Source organism: Fistularia commersonii, chromosome 25 (genome assembly GCF_037954325.1).
Source record: "Fistularia commersonii isolate RoL2024-O1a breed Wild chromosome 25, RoL_Fcom_v1.0, whole genome shotgun sequence".
Classification (NCBI taxonomy): domain Eukaryota; kingdom Metazoa; phylum Chordata; class Actinopteri; order Syngnathiformes; family Fistulariidae; genus Fistularia; species Fistularia commersonii.
The window spans coordinates 7,792,733-7,815,514 of NC_141308.1; the positions used below are offsets into that span (position 1 = coordinate 7,792,733).

The 22,782-nt window shown below is 45.2% G+C and overlaps 1 protein-coding gene across 5 annotated transcripts in view; it reads left to right on the forward strand.

Moving 5' to 3' along the window:
* The window catches only part of kcnn1a (potassium intermediate/small conductance calcium-activated channel, subfamily N, member 1a), a 54,766-nt gene that overhangs the window by 9,846 nt on the left and 22,138 nt on the right, over positions 1-22,782 (forward strand). For 4 of the 5 annotated variants that reach the window (XM_086172776.1, XM_086172777.1, XM_086172778.1 and 1 more), the window contains exons 2-4: positions 14,656-15,129; positions 20,122-20,217; positions 20,829-21,247. In XM_086172776.1, the coding sequence (XP_086028902.1) occupies positions 14,656-15,129; positions 20,122-20,217; positions 20,829-21,247 (989 nt within the window). Of the gene's footprint in view, positions 1-2,823; positions 2,963-14,655; positions 15,130-20,121; positions 20,218-20,828; positions 21,248-22,782 lie in introns of those variants that run through there. The other variant, XM_086172780.1, reaches the window with a different exon arrangement.

A 22,782-nucleotide genomic window follows, 5' to 3' on the forward strand; every position in this document is an offset into this window, starting at 1 on the left:
GCCTCCACGCAAAGTGATATTAATGCAAGTGTTGTTCAAATAGTGCTCCACTTGATATAGTTCACTCACTCTGCGTTTCATCTGAGTGAGCCGGCACAAGGAGAGGTGTATTGAATTACTTGCAGTCCAGTTGAATACAAAGAGTGGAAACAAAGCGCGTTGGGGGGTTTCCTCAGTCGCCATCAGCTGCGCTGCCTACTTACGCAGAGTCGCAGCGTGGCAGATGTTTTCGCTCTGCCAGCAGTCGACGCGACGTAACCTGACTGTTTGATCTCTCACGATGTTTCCTTTTTTATAATGCGTGTTGTAACTTACAATTCAATTTTTTTTTTTTTTTACTCCGCACGCCAAGTCCCCACCGTGGCTCTTGGCTTAATAAATGACCGCAGTTCATTTATATGGTAATTCCTGTGAGACGCTAGCCAAGGGATGCCAGGCATAATGTATCACCACAGTGCATATGCTTTATGGCTAATTAGGTTATTGATCTGAGGCTGTTCCTGCATTAGGCCATGATCACAACACAAAAGAGTATGAGAGTATGAGTAATGCATCTGTAAGCAGATATTTGTCATTCATTACATGCTGGGACTTGGAGAGATTCAGTTGATGGCTTCATGCGTGTGTGAATGTGTGAAGGGCTTCGTGTGTGCATATTGCTTCTAATATTGCTGATGCGCGCTTTCAATATCGCCTGCTGCTTGTTTTCAAATGTTTGTTAAACACAGCCTTTGGTAGGAGTGCAAGGTGCAATAACGAAATGCGAGCGGAGTGTGATTTCATCATCCTTCCCTTGCACCGCTGACAAACGCCGCGCCCGCCCTTGAAAATGCACATATGGAAATCGCGCCATTGCAAAAATGATGTTTGTTGAGTGTGTGGCGGGGTGTGAACGCTTGCCTCGTGTTTGATCGCTGCATGTGTGTGTGTGTGTACTATTCATTTTCTGCCCCTGCGCTCTCTTTGGAGACGCGTCTCCTCCTCCTCCTCCTCTTCATCAGGTCTTCATGCCTCCCCGGGTCAGAGTTTGACTGAAGATCCCCTGAGCTGCCGCACTACTTAATTTACAGCACATGATACACAACCGCTCCCCTGTAAAACTCAATCACATCCTCCTCCCGCCACTGTTAAATATTCAAGAAGAACAAAAAGGCTAAACCGATCCTCATCTAGTCACTCTGCCTTCAGCGCTCTATAGAAAATGATATGTCTATTTGTTTTCTTAATGCAAACAAACTAAGTTTCTATGGGAATATGAAATCTCAGCTCAGCCTCTGATCGGGATCTTGTGTGTTTGTGTGTATCTCAGTACCTAATATGTGCAAAGAAGTGTGTGATTTCCCCCCCTGCCAGCCGCGGTGGCTGTCTTCCAACACACACGCTTCGTAAATTGAAACAAAAGACGAGTTGAATGAAGCCGCTTTAATTCACCGCTTACCTCGAATCGCCTCTCAGTGGAAGACCGCGTGTGATCACGCTGACCGCGCGCTGAGATCGGGGCCGAAAAACCATCAGTCTCACGCGGTATTTACCTGTCAGGTGTGTTCTGCCCCACGCCCGTACGCGTGTGTGTACGCGTGTTTTCGCGGATGACACGAAGAGCCGAAAAGGAGCGAGTGAGTGAGTGACTGAGTGAGTGGGAGGCTTGCTTTAGTATATCATTACCATGTGGATGTCACAGTCTGTTCCTCAGATGCTGAAGGTCACATTAAGTGTAGTGCAACCTCCAATCATCAGGAAGACTTTCCTCCTCAGGAAGCCTCTCCTTTTCACCGACAGCGGCAGGAAAATTGTTCAATATGCCATTTCACGAAGAATCTTTATGAAATATCTATGTTCGCGCGACTCGGACACGCTCACATGAGAAAAAGGAGTGCCCTTATCTGTCACTCCATCTCTGTCTGTTTTCCAGTGTGGCGTTGGTGGTTTCCATGGCGTTTGGCTCTCTGCGTGTTGTAGTTCCAATACAGCTGCTCTTGCCTCCATTAACGGCCTCCCTCCGCCTGTTAACCCCTAAATGGGACGGCGGTCTTTGCTCTACTCCTTTTGTTGCTGACATTTTCCTCCTTAACCCTTTCACCGAAAAAGCCGCCGCCCCCGTCCCCACCCGCGTCTTTTTCTTTCGAGGGTCTACTTTCGATCACTCGTTTCCTCCGACCCGCTGATGTCTTCCTCTGTCTCTTTTTAGAGCTTCTTCTTTTTTTTTTTTTTTTTTTTTTTTTTTTTAAATAGAATCAATTTACACTAAATGGCCCAGGGGGCATTAATGGCAGCACTCCATAACAAAAAGGAAAAAAAAAAAAAAAAAAAAACGCACACTGGGAAACTAGCTCGAGGCTGTCAGCACAATCCACAGAACTTTTATCATGTGAGACATAATAGACTAGCATGAAAGATAGCTCCTCAGTGGAGGACTGGCGCTGAGGGAAGCTCACTACACCGGCATCTGGTTATTGGTTCACCTACCTGAAAGATTACTCGCGGTGCAGTTTTAAAAGAAAAAAAAAAAATCTTCTCGGCATGTGGACGCGGTGAATGCAAATGTGCCGCTTTTTCAATGGGCCTCTGTTTCACTTTACCGGAGAAAAGGGGGCTCAGAGGCAGATAAGAATATTCAATTAGGCTGTCTCTATGGAAGAACGCTGCTGCAGCCAAAGTATGCTGGAGCCGGGTGACAAATGGTAAGGGTTTTTAAAAAAAAAAAAAAAATTTTTTTTTTCTTTCTTTGAGTATAAGAGCAATGAAACCTGATATCTTCTCATTTCATCTTGTCACAGTTTCAGTAGTTTTTTGGAATTGGAACGTCAGATACACATTGTGCGACGCGTTCGCTTTTCTCGGTGGGCGAAGCTCGCGGTTTTGACACCACGAAAAGCCGGAGACGGCCAACGGCTTCGGGGATTGACACGGCTTGAGATCATATTGTGCTTTTTCATCAGTGTTTATCCTCAAAGGCTCAATGGTAAGTGAATCTTTGGTATTCAAAAAAAAAATCAATGGTTTCCTTGTAAGACAGTAGCGAGGATATATATATATATATATATATATATATATATGTATAGATATATCTATACTCTATCTATATCTATATAGATATATATATATATATAAAGAAGAGTGATTCCCCCATCACTCTCTCTTTCTCTGCCATTCTTGTCCTCCAGCTTCTCCCGTCGGCCTGTGTCCTCCTCCCGTCATAAATCACCAGCAGGACGTTTCCAGGCAACTCTCCAGTCAATCTTTACTGAGTTTGTTGCGCTATCGATCTGTCCTGTGCTATAGGTTGTCCTGGTTTCTCTCCCTGCAATTGATGTTTTCGCCTCGGGGGAGAACGAAGAAAGTGCCTCGGCTTGAATTTACTGATGGCTCATTTTCAAATGACTTACTGTCGCCTCACGTTGAGAACGGGACGTGTCGGGAGGAATCGCGTTTTGACGGCAGTGTTATTGTAGTCGCTGCCGCTTCATTGTTGTTAAGTGTGTTAACTGGTAAGGATTGTGTGTGTGTGTGTGTGTGCGTGTGTGTTATGGTGCACTTAAGGGGTGATAATCTCTGCGGGAAACATATGGCCATTGTGGTCCTGCTGGGATGTCCAATAGCTACCAGGGGAACAGTCGACTAATGAAGATGGTTTAGTCTTCTGGGTCCACGTCGACAAAGCTGTATATCTTGCGGTTCGGCGTGAGTCCGAGTGAGTGCGTTTGTGCATCTTTTGTCTTGCGTGCACGTGGTTGTTCTCATGAATGGAAAAAAAGAAGGACGAGATGCCATTTGCAAACGATTAACACTATTAACTCTTTACCGGTCGCTGTCCGCCATTGTGGAAAAGTGGTCTGTTTCCTCACCCCAAAAAATGGAAACATAGCAAAAATTGCAAAATAAAGTTTGGAACCGGTCTCGCAGCCTGGGATTTTAGTTTCCTCTGCTAGAAAACTGAGCTCTGTGACAGCTAATGTGTTCATAATATTCTGTACGCTGTTTAAACTACTTGTAAATATTCAAATATAGCTGATACTCTGCTTGAAAATGATGGACATTCTCTGCTCTTTTTGTCAAAATCACGAGGTTATGATCAAACTGAAGGCAAGCGGCAAATGTTTTCATTGACAACTAACACGTCGACCCACCGATTCAACGGCAGCCTCATGTGTTTGCAAGCTAAAAGGTATCTAACGTGACACGAGGAAAAGAAAATGGCCACACGGAATGAGTCGGAACTTAAACATTGTGTTTCTGAAGATGTAACTCAAAGGCATGAATGGATCTAAAATAGTTGGTGGTTTAACTGAAGTTAAGTAATTGTTAACAGCTCGGGATGAAAGCAACTGCAGTTTTAAGTGCTAGTTCAATGAGACATATGGAGATATAACAAAACATAATCTTTGTCTTAAAGTGTAAGCCTTGCTCTCTCTTTTGATACCGCTCGTGTGAAGACGTGAGCAGAAATGAATATTCTGCCAGCGCGGAAAGTTCAATTGCCTTTGACTGGGAGCCTTTTGAAAAGCAATGGCCGGGAAAGAGTTAAATGGAATATAATCTCTTACACACAGATACACCCTCATTTACCGGCTAATAATAGTATGCTAATGGGACTGGGGGGGCGGGCTAGTCGTGCACGGGAAAATGTGTGAAAAACAGAGAACAGCAGAGATTATAAACGTGATGCGCTGAAACTGGGTGCAGCCACTGACTCGCTTGCCATTGTTCTGGTATTTATAACCTTTCTTTTGCATTGTTCACTTTTAAAATTCAGCAATTTTCACACACGCACATATCCGTGATAACCCGGCTTAATAGCCAAGGATGACTAGAGCTAAATGCTATGTTATGTGCGTAATTACAGTAATACACCTTCATGTCTGTCCTACTGCTTCCTGTATGCGAAATATTAAAATAGAAAGCTGGTTAGTTGAAGGGCGGCTTACGTCTTCACCACGTTACTCTTATATTTCACACACACTTACACACATATAGACACACACGCGCAAGCTTGTAAATATAGACTAGTACTAGAAACTACCAGAAAGGTGGAAACACATTAGCATATTGATCACCGTGCAAACCCCCTATCAAAAATGTTGCTAAATGGGTGAAATGCGTAACATCCTGTATTTGTGAATGAGAGGGAATATCCATAACAGCAGTCGCCACCCTCAACCCACCCTACACACACCCACTTACTCTGCATTTGGAGTCTGTGTGTGTGTGTGTGTGTGTGTGTGTGTGTGTGTGTGTGTGTGTTCTCCTTCAAGAAGGGGGTTATCAGCACAAATCTAACATCAATCAAGCAATCAGAGGTAATGGGACTCTATGGGGTGAACGGGGGAAATACTGTTGATTGACTAAAATAAAGAGCGCGCTATAAAGAGGTGATTAGAGAAGCACCGAGATGCTCCTCCGGATTTTATATCCCGTGTTACGTGTCAAACCCCGGAACGGCGCATGCGCTCCGACACCAACGCCGGAGATCTGGTTCGCCAAGACTCAAAATATTGGAGTGAAGTCTCTGGAGAGGGGCTGCAAAGGGACGCCAGTTTGGGAGTCCCTTAAACTTGGACTGATTTATTATATGAGCTAACAGTGTAAATGTGCTTATTCAAGTCCTGCATTCTTGCTCTGGGCAAGTATAATTACGAAGGACTGAGACGATGACTGCTGTACGCAAAACTCAGTTTCAGCTTTAGGCCAGTTAGTTTCTGTAGTTTGTCTTCCACAAAAGTAGTTTGTGGAAGTTGGTGTCGTTTTTTGGAGTTTGTCTTCCGCCAAAGCCGCGCCATTTTTCAACGGAATCGCTGTTCTGCACTGTGGCAGTCAAATTCGCACAAATGACGCACTTTTGTAATGTCACCGCCGCTTCGGCTAGCAGCCACATTTTTCAGGTTATCAAACCAATTTATTCGCAGTGAATAGTTTGGCATAATGTGAGAGCAAGAACAAAACGGGAGATTATTGAAAGGATTGGATGTGACTTTTTAAAATCTCGCTGACTATTACTGTGATGTTTGGATGATATATCAAGGAGTCTTTTGGTATTTCCCTTCCTCGAACTAAAATTGGACATTTAAAGGCTGCCTCAGATGATTTCTGCAACCTTTTTCTTTAACATATTGTCACCTCTTGTGCCAAAACCCCTCACATACACAATATACAAGTTTCATTCTCGCAGTTTCAACCGCAATGAGCGCAAATCGACTGTCACTGACATGATATCCCCAACGATTTCTCCGATATTCCCGATACGTCCGAGAAACCCTGTGTCCCTTTCACGGCAATACTTGTGACTAAATCACCGAATGCAACCGTATGCTCCCGCGCTATTAGCTCCTTCAGTTTTATACCTTTCCGGAGCACATTTGGAGGGAAATTTACAGCGTTTAAGCGACCTGGAGACTTTTGTCATATTAGGGTTCACTTTGCTCGCGATTTCATCAAGCGCAGTCCGTCTTTCATGGCCCCAATCTACAAATCAAGTTTCTAATAAACCTCCCTCTTAATTTGCTGGAAATTGAAATTGTTCCTAATGAGGCAGTAGCAGTCCCACAGGGAAAATACCCTCCTCCTCCTCCTCCTCATCCTCATCTTCCTGCTCCCCCCTCAGTGCAAACCCCATTCTCCCCAGGACCTAGTTTTTTTCAAGATACACACTCAAATGAGTACATGTGGAATAACCTTGTTGGGTCCTAATTATAATAGCATTGTGTCTCAGCTGAGCTCGTTGTGTTATTAGCACAATAACAACAGCGTTCCCCACAGGCACGTACCTCTGTCCCTTTTTTCCCGACTGTTTTGTCTTGTCTTTGACAACTTCTTTTTCTTAAACACCCTATCGAGGAGAGCGAGGGAGCAAGCGGACGGTCACGGACGCAAACATTCATTTTAAATTGAACGTGGCTCGGCGAGTGAAGCGCACAAACATTGATTTTGACACGTAAATAAAGCGGACCTCCTTCCGACTGTACATCCATTGGCTCGTGTACACTAAGCTGTCGCTTTATTAGCTCGTAGAATACAAAAGCCTGCGTCGATGAGGATTACGGTGTTTGTTGTCAGTGGTCGTTTTTCGGGGTCCGTACTGCGATCAAACTAGACGACGTCCCAAAACGTGTCAGTCACAATTCGTATGAATCACATGATTGACTCTTTCTGTTTGACAAAACGATCAATTCCAGTCGGAGTAAGCATAGCTTGCCCGTTAGCTTACTTCCACATTGTTTTCAAGTGATGACGTACACAAACTAATCTCAACTATATAATATTCCAGATTAATGATCGATGAGAATAAACCTAAGCTTGGGATTTGACTGATACTGGATTGTACGGAAAACTAAAGTCTCTTGATTTTGATTTAATGCCACTTTCTGGTAGTTTCAGTCTTTGCCTTATTAAATGTTATAGCGTCCTTCGGGCGTTTGCGCTTCCTCTGCTGTTTTTATTGTTTTTACTGCTGACTTCCATTTGGCCTGAAATGAGCTGAGCCGATGCATCGGGTTTCCCCGAAGGATTCCATAAAGGCCACTAAGACTTGGGGAAACTACAACAGGCATCCGCCGCTTCCAGCTGATCATTCTCGCTAAATGACTGTCAGCATTTCAGGCATCTTGTGCAATTGAGGCCATGGTCGTGACAAATTTATAAAGTGCGCAGCGACCATTATACGCGTGATACATGAGATTTAAATCCTCCTTGGCTAGACGATGAGGATAGAGAAACAAGTTTGTTGGTTTGCTCCGTCGCTGCAATTCTTTGTTTGGAGACAAATTGTGGATATTTTGATGGGAGATTTTTTTTTCCTTATTATTATGATGGATGAATTTGAAAATTAAATGTTGTGACTTAATGCCACTGGATTCGTCCAGTAAGGTCACCGTGACCTTGAGCTCCAATCGATAGATCCTCCTCGGTTCATCTGCAGGCACAAGTGGATATTTTTCCAGAAAGTAGCAAAATCTGTGTCCTTAAGTTCTTGGGTTAATGTGAGGTCACAGTGATCTTTGACTTTCCACTGTGAAATTCTAATCAAATTAACTTATGATGTGAAAGCTGTGCGTTTTTTCACTCGTCAGCAGTGGCCGCTTGTAATTGGATCATGCGTCTTTGTTCCGAATGCAAACTGACCGACAGTATTTTTCACCATTTTTGAATTATAGGCATGCATGCAGACATAATAAAACACCGAATAAGAAAATATAGATTACGTCGATCGGTTCGTATAACGGAGAGAGAGACAGAGAGAGATGCCGGTTAAGCAAACAGTGCAAATTAGCAAATTGTCAGTTCACGAGTCTCAGCACACTCACACTAACACACAAATTCCCTGTAGTTGTTATATATTCCCTTTGAGTTGCTTTGCTGAATTGCCTTTGAGTAAATAATCATCTCCCCGTTCTCAAAGACTTGCACCTCCGATGTGTTTCCGTCTGTATTTAATGCCGTCCACTCGTGACCGGATCATAGAAGAAGCGTATAAATACCAGATGTAAGCGGAGCCTCGGTCTCGGTGCCAAATCTGAAGGAATAACGTGCCGTTGTGGCGGGAGAACCGAGTTTTGGCCCTCAAGCCAACTAACTGCCTGCAAGCCTCAGCAAAGCTGGACGGGGATGAAATGATTTAATCTTGCAGCTCTTATACACTTTCTGAATGTTATTGGATCAAACTGACCAAATTAGATGGGTTGAAATACTAAATAAAATGAATTTACCGTTCCTCAGCTACATCTTTCACAATGGCAGCTCATGGGTTGGAGTGTTTCTGGCCCACTGGGATGGATACCATAGTTGTTATTACATGGCTTGGCCACCGTGTCAAATTGTCTTCAATGGCGGGCGCTTCCAGGCACTTGGTCCTCGATAGTTAGTCTGAATGCACTCTGACGCCTGCGGAAATGAGTATGAATGAAATGTGACAAGGAATTCATGGAAGGTCACTATAAATTGCATTCTTCCCGCTCATCAGGTGTCCGTCCATTCACGATGGCAAGCCCCGTTCCTTCCCATCCCCTTCAGTCAAGGAAGTCTTTTAACGTACATTCAAATCATCGCGTCTCTATTGTGTCTAACTTTTCGTCACGCTTCATACCGTCAAGAGACACACTCGACGACATTTTCCAAACACTCGGGATCGACCAGAATAGCGGTGCCGGTCCGGCCGCATCCTATCTGGCATCTAGCGGACGCAGCCATTAGTTAACAGCAGACATCCCGGGAGAGATATCAAGACATAATGTATAGAGTGATAAGACTCGGCACCTGCCCCTTCCGACGACTAAAAAGAAATATCGTTTTTACGTTGTCACTGATAAAGGTGACGAATTTAGACGTGGCATTACTGTTCATCATTATCATTGTCTAAAACAGAAATGTGCCCACCTCCCATTTCATTTCCCACCTCCCCCCCTGTAATCCAATTTATTCCAAAACATGCAAATAATTTATTCAAAATATTTACAAGATCCTTCATGGATATATATGTATATATATATATGTGCTTGTTTTCGTCATGGCAGCACACAGATTTTCCTTCAGGAAGGCCTGGCTTCCCTTGTCTTCCCCCAGCACTGAGTAATGATCCACATGCGATGGACAAAAGGAGCCCCGATGCCTGCTGGCCTGTCAGAAAAATCTGACAGCCTCCAGTGTGCAGGGACAAACTGGAGAGTGTAGCCTCCAGCCCTCCATCACTCCGGGGCCTGGCGAAGACACCCACCGCGAGCAGCCTCCCCCCCTCCATCCCCCCCTCTTTCATTTATCTCTTTCTCTTCTATCCTCTCTATCTTTCATGTCCGCCTCTACTTCAGTTTGGATGCACTTCTCTCCTCTTCTTCCTTCAAGACCCCCCCACCCCCCCCCACCCTTTGATCTCGACCATGTCGGCGTCTGTTAAATGATTTTACGTACACGAGCGCACGTGGATTCTCCACCCCCCCCCCCCCCCATGCTTGTTTTGCAGCTGCACACTGTCTGCATCAATATCCAACCTAATCCAATGCCTGGCAGAGGCTCCGCTTGTTCAGCGAGCACACATATGCACACATCCACCCACACACACACACACACACACACACACACACACACACACACGCGTGCGCGCGCACGCACACACACGTACGTATAATTAAACAGACTGGCATCTGCATGCTGAAACTCACAAACACACACACACATACCCATTTCGGGGGGGTTTATAAGCCTTCAAAATTGCAGCACAGTAACCCCCATACAAAACTGAAGAATGAGTATTTTCTATTAGATTTGAGCTGGCAGCGGAGACAGACGGGAGGAGAGGAGCAGGGCAGAGAGTTGCCTTCATTTTAACTGTTCTGCACTGAGGCTTTTCAATTTGATTACGAGACTCCATTTCATAGAGCTTGGATTCCGTGTGCCATTCAGGATGAAATTGAGCCATTGGTCGGCTGGAGGGCCGCCCTCCCTCTCCTGGAGGGACCCTGGGGGGCCGGGGGGGGGGGCCGGGGGGTGATGCCCCCTCTTTCGCGTCACCCCTTTATTCCGGCTTCGGGAGAGGAAAAAAAAAAAAAAAAAAAAAAAAAGCGAGGGAGTGCTTTGGCGTTCTGTGACATGACATGTTGATTCCTGCCGAAAAAGAATGTCACGTATCGCTGATAGTGTTTGTCTTCTTTTGTCACTCTGGAAAGACTTCTTTTTTTCCCACTGAAAAATGCAGACACGTAAAAGTAAAAAAAAAAAAAAAAAAAAAAAATATTTGGGTCACGCCTGACCTTGCTTTTTGCTGAATGACCTCCAGCAGCAGGTAACTAAAGCTGAGGATGTAACAGCAGCCCCGACCTCTCGGTTTCCATCATTAATCCTTTTCATTTGCCTTATCGGAGCAACTCTTCCCAACTCGCTCTCTTTTTACGCCTAAAAAATCCCATCCCACGACTGTCACAGCACCTTATATCTCATGAAAGCAGTCACCGGAAACCAAACAGGCGTGTATCCATTGTCAGTGTGCTGAGTTGACCAACAGTCAAAATATTATGGCAACTTTTGGAAACGGGTATGGCTGCATTGCTTGTTGGTTTGAAGTGACTGTCACTTATCTGGTTGTGTTCGATGTGTGTCATATGCGTCCAAAGGACCGAAGCCGTGCTGTAGACGCGAGCGAGGAGAAACATTTCATGTAATAATAACCTCAGAGAGGAGTATTGAGGGACGAGCCTGTCTCCGCCGTCATACTCAGAGACGGATAAGAAGAGATGGTCCGCCGTCCACCGTCTGAATATTTCATTAATAGAAATACCTCAATCTGCCGATGGCTCTGCCGAGAGTCTCCGATTGAGAAATCAATCATTTTGCTAGAACTTCTTTACGAGACGCTTGTTGAACCCTGCTGGAAATAACGGCTTCATGTGAAACGCGGGGGCGAGAGAGCCATCCAAGGAAAGTCCGAAACAGGAAATCTCAGCACCGGGAAAACATTATGCAATTAACGTTTTCAAAACAACAACATGTTTGGAGTCACTTGCACATCTCAGCTCAAAGAGAGCCCTCCTGAACTAGAACAAATTTTTCTATGAAAACAGGAAAAAACATATATATATATATATATATATATATATATATACCGCTCAAAAAAATAAAGGGAACACTTGAACAACACAATGTAACTCCAAGTCAATCACACTTCTGTGAAATCATAGCGTCCACTCAGGAAGCAACACAGATTCATTTTGGCTTGTTTTAAGGACATTACATCAAAGTTGGATCAGCCTGGAGTTTGTTTTTACACTTTAATTTTGAGTGTCATTCCTAATCAGACCTCCATGGCTTGATACAATTGATTTCCATTGATCATTTTTGTGTGATTTTGTTGTCAGCACATTCAACTGTATAAAGAGCAAAGTATTTCATAAGAATATTTCATTCATTTAGATCTAGGATGTGTTTTTTAAGTGTTCCCTTTATTTTTTTGAGCAGTGTATATATATATGTATAAAACCAGAATTTCCGTAGCTTCTCATGACAGGTATTATTGTCCAGGGCCTCAATTTACATATCAAGCATCATCGAAAGGCTGTGAAAGTTGGACTGCGACTATAAATAAGCAAGAGCAGGACTACACAGGTATTTACGTCCTACACAAAAGCAGGAAGGTCTCCTTTGAGAAGGAGCGACATGTTCTGACTCCGGGAACCATGGAATGAAAGCGTTTTGCTTTGTGTTTGCTCAGTCGCACCAAGACGGAGGCAAATGACACATTAAACAAGACTAATGAGCGGATTTACGGCGAGACGGCACAGGTGGGGATATTTTCACTGCTGGGAAAGGATGGAGCATTTCACAAATGCGCTGCTAACTCGCACGTTTTTTTTGTTTTTTGTTTCCCTCCCCCCCCCCCCCTCTGGTCTTTGCTTTATTTCCAACGAGAGCGGTGTGTGTCAAAGCTAGCTGTCCCTGCCGCTCCGGGACACCGGTGGCACTCGCTGGTGATGAGACTCCCAGACATAAAACGCTTTACAATCTTGATTGACTTAAAGCTGCTGCCGCCTTAAAAGTTACTTCAACCTAATGAGCGGGTAGTTATCTTCCCACGTTGACACCGTTCTGCGGTATCAAAAACTATTTCACCGCATATAGGATATCTTTCTGCACCCTGTCCCGAGCTTGGGTTTTGCAAACAATCCTTGCATCTGGTCAACACCTAAGAGAATTTGTCGGTGACCAAACACAGCTTGCAGGAGGAAAAGATGAGTGCAGCGCCGGTATTGCTCTCACTTAGAAATTCATTTCTGTCATCTGTGGCATGACATCGTCAAGATCATTGGAGGTCCCAGTCGCACTCATTCAGACAAGCGCAGTTTATTGGGTTGGTTAAGCCTCGCTTAGTGCAGCGAGCCGCCGGGGATGTTAAGCATGATGAGTGTTTGTGTAGAACTAGAGGTGTGTGTGTGTGTGTGTGTGTGTGTATTGGGCAACTTGAAAGTTTGACAGCGGCGTGGGTTGAATCAATCCTGAGGTGTCTTGAAGGAAATGTGACAACTTAATATCAAAAAAATTACAGTGTAATTTGTTGTTTGTGTAAGCTAGTTTAATTAATTGCTTTGAAGTTTTGGACATGCATGGATTCAAATGTCAAGGCTTGAAAATATATTTTTATGGCAGTGTTCAATAAGCGAGCTACATCACCTTCTCTGCTAACAATTAAACATAGATCACTTCACCACTTGCAAGAGGCCTCCAGCTGACTTATATTTTTTCATAGAAATCTTGTTAGTTTTCTTAATATTGAAAAAAATACATGTATAAAATTTTGTTTAGTTTGTTTTTTTTCACTTTCTCATTTCTTGCAACCCTCTAATCGGCTGCAGCGTCACTCTACAGGCGTGCATGCTGACAATTTTCCTGTTGTTCGGACCTAAAATTCACTTACTTCCTTCAGAAGTATAGAAGGGTCCTAATGGCACAGATTAAAAAGCAATTTAATATAGAAAAGGGGATTAGAAACACTATGGGCTGCGCTAATCCTTAACCTTTAGTCCTGTTCTCATGGAGCCACAATATGCGCAAGATGATAGCATCACAGGACTGCAGTTAGTAAATTTCCATTAGGGCCGCCCTTCTTTATTCCCACCAGCACATTTAAAGGCATTAGGCATGCTTTGTCAAGGCTAATAAAAAGCACCAGCGGTGCTATCACACACCCCGACTTGTTTCGGAAAAGGCAGTGTTCCATGTGAAGTTTTCATAACCCATTATGATAATCTACCGGGGTCTCTGTGGGCCGGGGCGGTGGCGGTGGTGGTGGCGGTGAGGGGGATAGACAGGCAGATAGATGCTCCCGGCTCCGCCGTCTTTGCATCGCCGAGAGAACATTTTCCGCTATCCGTCACCGGGAAAGAGTCTTGCGGACGTCCGCCCAAAAAATGAGCAGCAGATAGCTAAACGCAAGCAGTGCTTGGTGTCCATACCATCAGTCAGAAAAGAAAATATAGGGTCAATTTATGCAGGTGAGAAAGTTCGATATATTTCTTCGGCGTCATTCAAATGGAAATTTCGATCCCGAGCGTGCGGCTGGATAAGCGTCTCCTTCACATATGCGAAAGCCTCCACGAGCGGCATCCTTTGAGATTCAGAAGAAATGTTTGCTCTTCTTTTGGCCAGCGCCGCGCGTCTCCTCTCGCGTCCACCGCACCGCTCGCCTCTGCAGGGGAGGAATCTTCCCCGGACCAGAATCAGGGTCACGCTGCGCATTAATCTTTCATATCTAAATTTGTGCAGTGCAAAGATTCAATTTTCTGCACTTTCGGGTCCACTATTGGTTATATAGTTTTTATTTATACATCGGGGCGTATCCATAATTCATTTGCTTTTGAGAAATCCGATTTTGATGTCACGTTCTTGAAAGGAAAGTGCATACGGGACCGACACGAGAGCGAGCTCCTGACCATTTACGATAAAACGTTATTAGCCAGTTGCAACGCATGTACTACTGTGCACTAAATCTGTCTGCTTTTATAACCAAAATTGTTTTGCAAGCTCCTCTCCTCTCTCTTGGCCCTCTCCTGAAGCACGGAGATGCAACTCCCACATCGGTGCTCTATTTAAAGTCTCATCCTGCACGTCTCTTCAACCAACCGTTCGGTTATAGCCGTTTTGTTGTCGTAGTATTCTGAAACGCTCTCCATCGCTTTCTCGCAGGCCACTACCGAGCAAAAGAAGCTGAGCCATGCTGGATCCAAGCCCTCCCTCTCCGAGAGCAGCGGCCGACTCCCTCAGATAGCCATGAACACCTGCAAGTACAATGGCGGAGTGGTGAGACCACTAGTGGGCAGCCTGGCGTCCTCGTCGCGCCGCAATCTTGCGGATCTCGACTCGGAGACGCAGCCCCTGCAGACGCTGCACAGCTCTGGCCTGGAGGTGGTGGTGTCCAAGGGTAACAGCGGCGAAGACCCCAGTAAAGCGTCCAATGAGAGCTTGGTCAGGGAGGGCAGCGGACGCGGCAGAGGCCGGGCACCGCAGAAGAAAAACAGGGACATTGGCTACAAGCTCGGCCACCGGAGGGCACTGTTCGAGAAGCGGAAGCGGCTCAGCGACTACGCGCTCATCTTTGGAATGTTTGGGATTGTCGTCATGGTGACAGAGACGGAACTGTCTTGGGGGGTTTACACTAAGGTAGGCCTCGCATGTGTGTGAGTGTGTGTGTGTGTGTGCTGCATGAGTGGGAGCGGTATATGTTGCTGTTGTTGCTACTTTTTTGTTTGATTTTTAAGCTGTGCGGGGTTGGCAGCTGTCAGAGCGATGAGTGATTACAAGCGCTATTACTGACGACTCTGTTTCACAAGGCGTCGTGGATGTTGCACAGGCGTGCCACCTGTGTTCCCTAACTGAAAAAAAAAAAAGAAAAACTCAAACTTTTGTCTCTCAAAATATTCTCTTTAGTGACATTCTGACAAAGCTTTTAATCCACTTTTTTCATCATGGGCGTCAGATCAGAGTGTTGGAAAATAAGTGGTTCCAGTACAGGTGTCATCTCGGCTGTCTGTCAGTCTCTTTGAAGCCGGCGACTGAAATCCCCCCCCCCCTGCTTGCTGCGAGAGAGGGAGAGTGAGAGGGATAAGAGAGGAAAAGGTAATGAAGGCAGGGTGAGATATGGAGATTTACTCAAAGGGAGCGTGATAAAGACATGTGGAGATTTGGAGAAAGGTCAATAGGAATGAGAAACAGGAATAAATATCCAGATGCTTCAAACGGCATCTTGTGCTTTTAGATCACAGCGGAGACAAACCAGCGTGCACCGGGTGCACCGACTCCCCGTCCCCCAACCCTAGAAATCCGCGCACTCAAGTTTCACAGTCACGCTCAGCAGGTCCCCAGAGCTGCGGAGTCCGTCCACACCTGCCGACCCGTTCTGCTGTTTCAGGGTGTTTTTTTTTTTTGGGGGGGGGGGGGGGCGACTGCACCATCACATGTCACAAGTCACGGCTCCCAGACTAACTAACATCTGGTAACCGACCCATCTTTAGATCCGTACGGGATTTAAGAACAGGAGTGTTCCGTCGCGCGCCTGAGCTCTTTTTAGGGCGAATGATCTATTTCAGGCAGCTTCAATCACTATTTTTATATTAACGTTGATTGGTGGGTATAATGTGAAAAGGAACACTATTAGCAGTGGGACTAGATGTGCTTAGTATCATAAAACATGCTTTTTGTCCTTAAGATGAATATCTCGATGGGTACCGCTGTAAGTAAAGGAGTTCTCAATTATTTTAAATTTGTGTGTGAATGGTTACACACAGGCTTATATGGTTGATAGTTTGAATTTATACGAGCGCTTTTCACTAGATAGCGTTCACCCATTCCCACGCACATTCAGCAGGCGATGCCCTGTAAGGCGCTAATAAGGCCGACAGGAGCAACTTGGGGTTTTTGTCAATGGACGCTGTCGCGTGCAAACAGGTAGAGCCGGGAATCGAACCGAACCGAATCGAACCGCCGACCTTTGGATCAGAAGGATGCCTGCTCTCCCAACTGAGCTGGGGCAACTTAGATAATATCTTTTAATTTTTGCTCAAAATCAAATTGAGATACGGTTACGAAGCTGTGTGATACACGGCGAAAGAACATAATGGCGCTTTATAAATGACCATAATATCGCTGTACAGTGATCCCTCGCTATAACGCGGTTCACTTTTCGCTACTTCGCGGATTTGCATCGTGCACTGTGTTCTGCATTCTGATTGGCTAAAAAGTCACTCCGCTTCTTCTCTACCTGTGCGTCAATAACGTTGCAGTTTAATATGTACACGTACGTAAAACAGCATGCCAAATTTTCATTACGTTCGTGCAAATTCTCTTGCAATTTGGAGTTTCTCTGAAATCCATAATGTTGACAAAACGCTCTGGACCTGCGGCAGGGCCCAAAAGGCAGCGGAAGGTGCTATCGATCGCAGATAAAGTTAAACTTCTGGACATGCTAAGGGAAGGTAAAAGCTATGCGGCTGTAGGTCGGCATTACGGAATTAATGAATCTTCCGTTCGTTCCATAAAGAAGGAAGAAAAAAACATAAGGACGACAGCAGCAATGCATAATAGAGTATTTAATTGTATAATAATTGTAAAAAAAATAAAGGTTTTTACTTTGCGGATTTTGCCTATCACGGGTTCTTTTTGGAACGTAACCCCCGCGAAAAACAAGGGTATACTGTATATCTTGGCAGCATCCCAATAGTTACTCCTTGTCACTAATGCACCCCCGCTGCTGTATTTATCTTTAAAAAACTTTAAACTGGAGTTGCTTTAGGAGTCCAATATTCATCGTAGTTCTACATTTCTGTCGCAGACGGCAACAGATATTAGAATTTTTGAAAAAAAAAAATGACCCCATCCACACTTTTTCCCCATCGACCAGTTGCTGCAGACACACATTGTGACAAGATGATGAACGCAGGACAGGGTTTAATAAAATATAGCGGTGCCAAGAATTTGATTCTCGGTCTTTTAATGGACAAGGACACTACAGCGTCCCGCTGTATTGTTGGACAGGGAATGACAGCTCTTTAGTGTTTCTCCCCACAAGCAACCCAGGTCGGCCAGTGCCGACCCCTCCGACAGAAAAGAACTCGCGACGCTCCCTGCTCTTTTTAAAAAAGATAAACCTCTTCAATGCACTGCACTGACTGTAGTGACTTCACTGTAGCTGGGAACTTTTTGGGGAAGGCAATAATTCTATTTCCTGTTTATTACAGAGGTTGCAGGGGTAGTAGTGCTTGTACTGAAATCCACCACATTGAAGTGTGTTATTATTTTTACCCCTGTATGCAAAATACGGCAACCACTCCTCGGCCCGATTGGGTCCGGTTCAACAAAACTGCAAACCCAAACTTCAATAACAAACATGTAATTACCTCGATAAATTTGCTGATTAAACATTATTTTCCTGGCAAAAGGCAGGATTCATCAGCAGAGCCAAGTTTATGATTTCCAGGGTTGAGGTTTTGGGGTTCGGTGGGTTTTTTAGATTAACAATTGTGACGTTTCGCAACGTTGACGATTGCTTTCAAAGCAGAAAGACAAAACTGAGTGAGGTTCATCTTTTTATAACCTTTTTTCTTTGCCGTTCGTGATTGACGATAAATTTATCGCACTTTGGGTCCTAAACTTGATCATGCTTGTATCATTAGAAGAAAATCCAGCCTGTGAGTATTGGATATTTGAAATGTTAGCTCAAGTAGCCTCCCAGACATTAGCGTGAACGTGGCCTGGAGTCGGATCGATATTTGGAGCCGCCGTCGCTGCAAATGACGACCAACCCGTTAACGCCGTTTTGATATGTAGGGTCCGCCTTCATTGACATTTTGGCGGCCTTTAAATGTTGTCATGCAAAGCTAATTTCAACGCGTCGGTGCGCTGAGGAGTTTTTGACAACCGGCTGCGCCGGGCATCAATTAAAATCGGGCCAGGAAGACATATATTCAACATTAGTAAGACCTCAAATTAATGTCGGAAAAATGTCAGTTCAGACATCGGACCCCACATCGTGCGGATTTTACATTTTTGCTGGTTCAGCTGTCGAAACGACGCGGCACTAATTTCGCTCCGGGAGAAATTATTGCGTCGCCGCGGACTGATGAAGCCATAAAACAAGCTGAAACTACGCGGAATGGGCTTGACGCCATTGGCTGGGCCAACCCCGGCCCTGCCCCCCTCTGAATTCATGGAGGTTTTCAACGTTACTCAGATGAAATTAAAACGGCGGAAAGATAACTGCAGTTAAAAGTTGCAGTGCTTAAAATGCCAACGCGCCCGCGCCCATGTGTGTGTGTGTGTGTGTGTGTGTGTGCGTTGGCTTGACATAGTATGTCAGGGTGGTACTCCATAATGATTTAGGAGGCTTTAAGAATGTCAGCGTGTTACTGAGAGGGGCTCGGTCCATTCGTCAAGCTAAATTCAGCCAAAGTGGAAATGACCTCACGGCTCAGAGCGGCGCGACACCACTCCCACACCTGACAGCCAGCGTGTGGCGTGATGGTCCATTTTCCATCCCACATCACATCAGATAGCGGACACTTGAGGCTCAGTCAAGGTTTTCTAAGCCCTGGAGGGGGGAAGCACGTTAAGAGGTGGGGGAGCTCTGGGACTGAAAAATCCTTGAACCTCTGGCAGGTGGATTAATTGGTTTACTCAATGTTATTTCACCAGGGACTTCTCAAAACAATTTCAGACATTAGAATGTCTTGAGAACATGTTGCCGACCTGAGGGGCAAAGCAATCTAGTTGATAGCTAAAAATATATTTGGTAATATAGACCGCGGGAGGAGAAGAGGAATATTGAGCAGCTCACACTCGCTATCACGGCTCTGATAATTATGAATGATATTTCCGCTTGTTTTCGTCACTCCCTGTCAGCGGTGTTATTACACTAACAACCTTGCGATCGCTGTCCTGCCGCAGAGCGGCATCCTTACGCCGGCGCCGTTAAACGAATTTATCAAATGGCATGTTACCACGCCGAGAGCCTTGGACCACGTAATACGGGTTTTCATTTCCGAGATCTACGGTCAGCACGCACGCGCGCACATAAAAACACACCGAACGCTGCGGCTCTGGCACCCAGCTGGTCTATTTATCACCCACAACGTTTGCGTGGTTCCCCCCTCCCTCCACACCCCCTGCCCGCTAATGCTAGCCTTGCCTTTTCTGCACCTGCCATTAAATGGAAAGTCCCCCCTGTTAGTGCTGGGCTTTGATTAATAGGTACTTTAGATGGTGGGGGACAGATAATATCAGGCTGCACCTACACCTGCAGCTGCGGTGTTTACCCACGTCCTGACTGCGTGTAAACCCCATTATGGGCTCTCAGTTACCTAATAAGTAGTTTGTGCATGTGTGTCTGTGCGTGTGTGTGTGTGTGTGTGCTGTTGTGCGCTTAACATGTTTCTTCAAACCTGCAGCGGATATGAAAGCAAGTATTCTCAGAGTCACTTTGTTGACGAGGAGTAACGTAAGGTCTTCGTTACAACATGGAGTCCGATAAAGATATATGGAAAACATCCATTCCTCATGAATGCAACGCATGGATGTGTTTGATTATTTAGATCTGAAAAAATGTCCTAATCCATTGGCTGTATCTAACAATCTCTTCATGTCTTTGTCTCTCACTTTTAGGAATCTTCATACTCATTTGCACTGAAATGCCTTATCAGCCTTTCCACTGTTATATTGCTTGGTCTTATAATAATGTACCATGCCCGGGAAATCCAGGTGAGTCCACCTCCGAGAAAAATACTGAACTTTAATCACGAAATCCTTTTACCGGCAGCTGTTTGAGATCAGTTTGGTGATAGTTCCGCCGACGCCGGAAAAAGTGTTTTACCGTACGGAAAGAACAATGACGACGACAATAGAAACAACAACCGTGTTGTCGGATTTAAATGCACTAACCAGTTGATATCTATTATATTATTAGAGCCCGGCAATCCAGGGAATTCAAAAGTACCTTTTTTTTTAGCCAAGATTGGCCCGATTTTTGAAGCGTGATTATTTACTTCGGCAAAATACTACAAATAAGGAGATGACAATTTAGCTGGTTATTCCATTAGCTTCTCTGCAGAGCCTATTCATTACCAAGTAGAGCCTCATTTCTATCGGGTATCTTTATATATCATTTAATGATTTTAAGTAAATCGGTTTTAGCCTTTTGTGGATTTGTTTCACCTCAGTTTTCTTATTTTTCTTGAAGGCACACCTGGATTTTGTCTGTAAAATTCCTCAGTATGACTGGAATCACATGAAAAATTCGGAGAACGCTAAATCCTTCACATTGACAACGTGTTGGGGAGCAAACACTTACACGCGTTTTTTTTTTTCCTCAGCTGTTTATGGTCGACAACGGTGCGGACGACTGGAGGATAGCCATGACCTATGAGCGGATCTTCTTCATAGTTCTGGAGCTGCTGGTGTGTGCCATCCATCCCATCCCAGGCCAGTACGTCTTCACGTGGACGGCGCGGCTGGCTTTTACATACACACCGTCGGTGGCCGACGCCGACGTGGACATCATCCTCTCCATCCCCATGTTCCTGAGACTCTACCTGATCGGCAGGGTCATGCTGCTTCACAGCAAGCTGTTCACGGACGCTTCATCCCGCAGCATCGGCGCCCTCAACAAGATTAACTTCAACACGCGATTTGTCATGAAGACTCTCATGACCATCTGTCCGGGAACTGTTCTGCTGGTGTTCAGTATATCGTCCTGGATCATTGCTGCATGGACTGTGCGCGTCTGTGAGAGGTAAACAAAGGGTTATGAATCACGAAGTTGGCCGTGGTCAATTTGGAAAACAAAATGGCTGACACACAATCATGTGTTGTGGATTCCTTTTTTTTTTTTTTTTTTTTGGTTTTCCCTTCACTCTCTGTTTCGTTCTGCACTTCTCAGTGGTGCCTTGTCTTCCCTCACTCATTGTGCACTTTGATCCACAGACATGTGTGGGATCATTAAGGTAGATTACATATAAACACTGTACACGTGTGTACAGGAAGGCTTATGTGCTCGCAGACAGCCCACGCACTACTCAACTGCCTGTTTTAAAACATCCTGACATATTAGTCATTAGCTAAGCAATCACTCCACAACTCCCCAGCCCTTGTTTTTATCGCTATTTTAGACGGTTTGTCCATAATTCATGAGTGTCTAATTGTTTGTTTGCTGAATGGTTTGTTTTCGTAATGCAGAGCAGCCCCCAGGATCCCCTAACCCGTTTTCTACCCAAAACTGCACGTCAGGCTTCGTCTCAAGGGGGCGGCAAACGATTTCTCCCAGAAAATGAAAGAGGCAGGGAAAAATGAGCAGCTTTTTTTTTTTTCCCCCTCTTCTTCTTCTTCTTCTTCTTCTTCTTCTTCTTCTTTCTCGTTTTGCATTTACATAGGGGAATGGGACGTTAATGCCAGCTTTGATATCTTAAAGTTTGCATAGCTGGGAGAGCGGAGGGCGGACTCGAGTGGGGCGGGCGGACGAGGGAAAAATCGGCGGCGGTGCGACGCCGTCCATTAGCCGCTACGTCAAAGTTAAACATCGGCTGAGGGGAAAGCTTTGCTTCACATGTCCTGATTACAGACGCTCAGCCAATGGCTGCAGCCCACCTTGCCTGCTCTTACTAAATACCCCCTCTCCCTTATCCCGCCTCTCCTCTAAACCCCCTCACCCCACCCGTGCACCCCCTCCTCTTGACTAACCGCCCTCCCGTCACACTCCCGACCCCCCCGGGATCCCCTTAGCACCTCCCGTAGTTGGAAGGTGGGCTCTAAACCAGCAATGACAAGATCGGCTGACCGCCGACCTTTAGAGGCCCCTCCTGATCGGGAGAGTGAGGTGTATCTGACACAACAGCTCAAGTCAGCCTGAGGTCGGGACATGTCTCAAAGTGACATGTGGTCTGGCGTGAATCACAGTGGTGACTTTTTTTTTTTCTAATTTCTGGATGTGGCTGTAGAATATTCTTGGATGGCCATTTATAGCTGCATATTTATATGACTGACAACCAGAGAAAGCCACATTTGCGGACCCTAATCTGACAGTGTGCTGGGGTCTCTTTGGAAATATGGAGTTATATAAACGATTACAACTGACAGACTTTCGATAGATTAATTTTCTTACACACACACACACACACACACACACACACACACACACACACATACACACACGCACAGTCTGTGGCCACACTTTCCAGTGCATGCCATTAGTATTTTGCTTTCAGTGTACGATTAACATGCGTGTTCAGATGGGAGTGTTACTACGGATGGGTGCAGACATGCACATGTGGG